Source organism: Asparagus officinalis, chromosome 5, assembly GCF_001876935.1.
Source record: "Asparagus officinalis chromosome 5, Aspof.V1, whole genome shotgun sequence".
NCBI lineage: Eukaryota > Viridiplantae > Streptophyta > Magnoliopsida > Asparagales > Asparagaceae > Asparagus > Asparagus officinalis.
In genome coordinates this window covers 110,638,085-110,643,050 of record NC_033798.1, presented here as the reverse complement: position 1 = coordinate 110,643,050, position 4,966 = coordinate 110,638,085, and the positions used below count along the sequence as shown (strand labels likewise).

The 4,966-nt window shown below is 38.7% G+C and overlaps 1 protein-coding gene across 1 annotated transcript; it reads right to left on the bottom strand.

Annotated features, from left to right (window-relative positions):
* On the bottom strand, positions 440-2,381 carry LOC109840675 (S-type anion channel SLAH1-like). The gene is made up of 2 exons (XM_020409406.1): positions 1,505-2,381; positions 440-869 (listed from the first exon to the last, which is right to left on the bottom strand). Exons 1-2 carry the CDS (start codon positions 2,354-2,356, stop codon positions 597-599), a joined length of 1,125 nt encoding a protein of 374 aa, XP_020264995.1. The 5' UTR covers positions 2,357-2,381; the 3' UTR covers positions 440-596.

The following is a 4,966-nucleotide window of genomic DNA, read 5'->3' as shown; positions in this document are numbered from 1 at the left end:
AGAAAATGAGAGTGAAAAAAGAATATTCGCTTGTAACAAGATAGAATAAAGAAGAGAGGATGGTTGCATTAGGTATGAGATAAAGGTTTTCTATGGAAAATGCAAGCCACATCCCACTTTTGAAATTTTACAGTTTAGGTGAGAGTAGCCTAGGAAATTGATAATGATATATTCTTTTGGTGCTCGTGTTAAGCACATTTCCGTTCTAGCTTCCTTTTGTCTCAGAATATATTTTGATTCCTTTGGTTTGCCTTTACCTCTAAAAGTTGCAAGCTTGCAAATATTCCAGTATCGAACTTTCACGAAGCTCTACCTTCTCACCGTACTTATCTACTTAAAAGTGTGCATATATGCAAATGAGAGCTCTGGAGTTGAGGGAAAATGTAAGTAAACATTGGAGTGAGACAATCGAACAGGTTTACTGAAAACAATGATAGCATTGCAAAATTCTAACTCCTTATTCCAGAACATAATATATACATTCAGATGTTCAGAAGATTACAACAACACAAACCAAAACTAAAGTCCATTGAACAAGTTTATGTCAACAATCGATACTATAAAAGTGAAGAGCATATAATTAAGCCAGGGGTATCTCATGTTGCTGGCGGTATCAATGGAGAAGGGAGGAAAGGATCATCACGAGGCAATAGAAGGCTAGGATTCACGGCTGAGAAGAAAATTAGTGCAAGTGTAACCAACACCGAGATTATGGAAATTATGAGCATTAGGGCATTTGAGATATCACCCTTTACTTCTTGAGTGTATTCGTTCGCTGCCAAGGCCAGCAAGGTTAGGGGGAAGGAATACGCCCACCACGCAATGTTGAAACGCTTCATCGATCTCTTGAACAAGGCTGGACGAGAAACCTACACTTATAGAATGAGACGCGAGTGTATTAGCATATAATGCCCTTGAAGAAAAGGGTTTGATAGAAATGTAAGCTATTATGATCACTAGGCAATGGAACTCAAAAAGTTTTATGCGCATCAACAGTGCTCCAACTAAGAAAGAAACTATGAAAGAGTATCTTTGTAAAGGCCCACATGATGGGTGGTAACAGATCAATTAGCGCATCTAGCAACAAAATAAAAAAATAACCCTCATCTCTACCCTGTGCTCCTCCAAAAACCACCACTAAAAAGTTCAAGAAAAGATACCCTCGTCTATGATCACTAATGAAATTGTAAGTTTCGTAATGATTTCGTTCTTCGGACATCACACAGATGTCTTATGTCGAACTTCTGTCTAGATGTTTGAGGAACAAAACTCTGCTACAAAATTTAATGGGTTCATTGACAGTCACAGGTGAAGGGTATATTTGTGAGCCCTTTTTTTTTCTTTTTTCTTTTTTGGTGCCCCCCTAAGAAACGGGATATAAATGAAGGGTCTCTTGTACTCTTATTCTAAGACAAGGTTGCACCTGTAGCATATATTCTTCCCCTAACCTAAGCTTGAGCCCCTAAGCATATTAAAATAAGGGTAAATAAACAAAACTAGTTACCAAGGAAGCAAAGAGGAAAAGTGACAGAAAGAAGAGCATCTTGCAAAGAAGATCAAACGACCCCGCAATCGAGCTCCAAGCAAGACTAGCCATACTCGGGGCAGCAAAGAAGAGAAAAAACACCGGCCTAAGCATAGCAGGCAAAGCCCCTCCTCCACTATACTCAAGTCTCTGATACAAAGTCACAAACAACACAAAATAATGTGCTATACCGAGAGCAAACATACACATTGCACTCTCTCTCCATCCCATCATCGCCGCAGCCCGCGCCCCCACCAAGTTCCCGATCACCGTTAAAAGACTTGTAGGATTAGCCACGGTTGATAAAAACCTCTTGCCTCTAGCAGTAAACCATTGTCCATAGATTTTGATGTCAAGGACGAGAATCGGAACGGAGGAGAGAAGGCAAGGTATAATGTAAAGTTTAGAGGAGGAACGTATAAAAGAAGCAGATTGGAGGAGTAAGAGGGAGGAGATGAAGGGCGCGAAAAGGTAATTTACACCGATATGATGAGAGAATTCTAAGCGGACAGAGGGATAACGAAGGATGCAACGAGATATGTAGAAGAGGGAAACAATAGTAAGGGAGAAGAATGCAAGGGACCAAATAAGGAGAAATGCGGCGTTTGGGAAAATGAGGTGGCCGGCTGTGGATTTGTTCAGGGTTTTCCAGAGGAGAGATTGAGCAGATAATGAAAGACTAATTCGGAAATATCCAGCGTGGAAACTAGTTAAGATGGAAATTTTGGACAAAGGAGCTTTCTTGAGTTCACCTCCGTTGGTCTGTCCATCTTCCAAGTCTACTGTTTTAGAAATGGAAGTGACAATAGGAATCAAGCCACCCTCTTCCATGAAAATGTGATTTCTCTTCCCCTTGTAGACTTTGCATATACATAAGCTCTCTATATATAGAGGACTGTCTAAAATGCTGTGCATGTGTGCGTGTTTCAGGTTAAGATTCAGTATTTGAACCTTTTTGTCCCGATGTAAGTGAGTGGGCACAAATACTTTGCAATTAACTATAGGACTTCGATCAACTTGGCTCTAATAATCATGTGCCATAATAATAATACTGCAAATAACTGTACTGGAAACTTTACATGTAACTAAATATTTAGAGAAGTGGATATACACATTCACAATAGGAGAAAAGAAACTCCACTAGATTACAATTACGCTTGATGACTGGATGATGATGCAATACACAGTAGTTACTTTCGGTCCAATATGTACTTGATTCTGTAGGAAAACATTAATGGCATTGTAACTTTCTGTTATATTGACTCTAAACATTTGGTTAATAATAATAATGATACCTTAAATAGAATTAGAAACTAATCCCCGGTATTATAGACATATTTACCACTAGGGGTGCTAAACCGTATCCGTATCCGATGAAATATCTGTAACCGTATTTGTTAGGATATGGATATGGTTACTCAAATATTTAACCTATAAGATATGATTATGGATATGGTTTCGTAGTGAAATATCCATAACTGTATTCGAAATTTCCGAATACATATTAGTCATATTGTTAAAATGATTTTAGTCTTTAGATTACGGATTTGAGGTTAATTTGGACGATCAAGATATCTAATATTAGCTTTTCAGATATAATGAACAAATTAATGAACTCTTTCGTATCACATGAACTTTTTTTTTCAACAGCATCTAATTTTCTCATATCCATTTTTATATCCGTATGCAGATCCGCTTATATATCCGCTTGTATATCCATATCCGTATCTGATTTTAGCAGATATGTGTTGTGCGTGGTGCGGAAGCGGGACAACCAAACGGGCGTGCTTCGAGAACCAAATCAAACAAACATCGAGATAAAGGCCAAACAAATCAAAACAACGGCACAAATCCAAACACAATAGTTTTACGTGGTTCGGCAAGTTGCCTACGTCCACGGAGCAAGAAGGGGATTGGGTTTTCACTAATAGAGAAGAAGAGTACAAACTGAGATTACAAAATGCTCAAACCAATCAACTAATCTCATCAACAAATATCTTAATCTCTCCAAATAAACCCTCAAACAATTGCTTAGAAAAACTCTCCTTTTTCTGTGCTCCAAATATCCCCAAACCAATCTTCAATCCAAGCCCAAAGAAACCCTAATTCGTATGTTGGTATTTATAGCAAACACCAAACCCAAACTGAACATGAAACTCAAACTGGATCCTGACCCGATTAGCGGGCGATCGCCCAAAGCTCGCGGTCAACCGCGATCCAGCGACAGAGACCAAAAAGTCCTACAGGTTCTCGCAGTCGACCGCGGCGGTCGACCGCGCCAAATCCAGACTCCTCCCAGAGTCTGTGCACGTTCGCAGCTCCAAAACAGTTCCCTGAGGTCTTCCAACACCTGTTCTTCACCAAACTTCTCGCGGTTTCTTCAATATGGATATGAATTTTCCTCACCAAGGTATAACCATATCGTTTCGTATTCGAAATGAGTAAGCAGATATGGATATGGTAAATATCATATCCGAGCCGTATCCGGACCGAATGCACCCGTATTTACCACACATGATCCCAAGCAAAGCCCCTCTTTTTCCTATAGAAGACATACATCATAGGTGAAAGAGAGGACTATGACCATAAATATGTTTTAAGTTCTTAATATTGATAAACATAATGTCATGAAACACAACACAGAAAATATTATAAGAAAATTTGCTTGCAAGACACTTGGTATACTTTATCAGCTCATGTCAGTGACCTAATTTCATTCGTCAGTGATGCATTATCCTTAATTCAACCCTACTGCATCATTATCTGGACAAAAGTTAAGTTGCGAAGCCTAATACCTAACAAATGCTTTTCTAAGAATATTTTTGTCCATGGTGATATGCTGTGCAGATTGGTATAAGCTCATAAACTTAACATAGAGTGAAGTGGAAACCACAATACAAGGCTGTGATTTCAAAGCTGGGAGAACTTTAAGCTGGAGTCGAAGAGGAAGGCAACACATCAACTTTCGGCACTGATACATGACATGTCAGACCATTTCCTCACCCTTCAATCCAAAAAATAAAGCTCAAAATCTTTGCATAATAGATAATGTAAATATAATCTATAATCACCATATTTTGTTCCCTAATTCAGTTGACTCACTTTATTCTTAATATATTAGTTCACCGTACGATTTCAGGCTATACCTAACAATCATGAATAAGAACGAGAATGCCTTGGTGCCATATTAGCTGGTTTGAACCTCAGTATTCATTTACAATGACTACAGCAACTTGGAACTATTCAACTTAATCCTCCTCTTAGTAAACCAGAGCAAAGAAGCGAGCCTCCGGTTGTACGTTATACTTCTCATTACAATTTTTTCCTTTTAAAAGGTAATGATTAATAGGCCCGTCTCTCTTAAGAATTGACTACCGCCATCACCAAGAAATGAATATCGCTCAGTGAATTGGAAGAAACAAGGAAAGTTGAGGATAGGAA

What these genes read in the sequence shown, in the direction of transcription:
- LOC109840675 (XM_020409406.1), bottom strand. Translation starts at nt 2,356, where the DNA reads ATGGAAGAGGGTGGCTTGATTCCTATTGTCACTTCCATTTCTAAAACA. An exon ending in TTTTCCTCTTTGCTTCCTTG is followed by an intron (nt 870 to 1,504) that starts GTAACTAGTTTT and finishes CTATAAGTGTAG; the next exon opens with GTTTCTCGTCCAGCCTTGTT.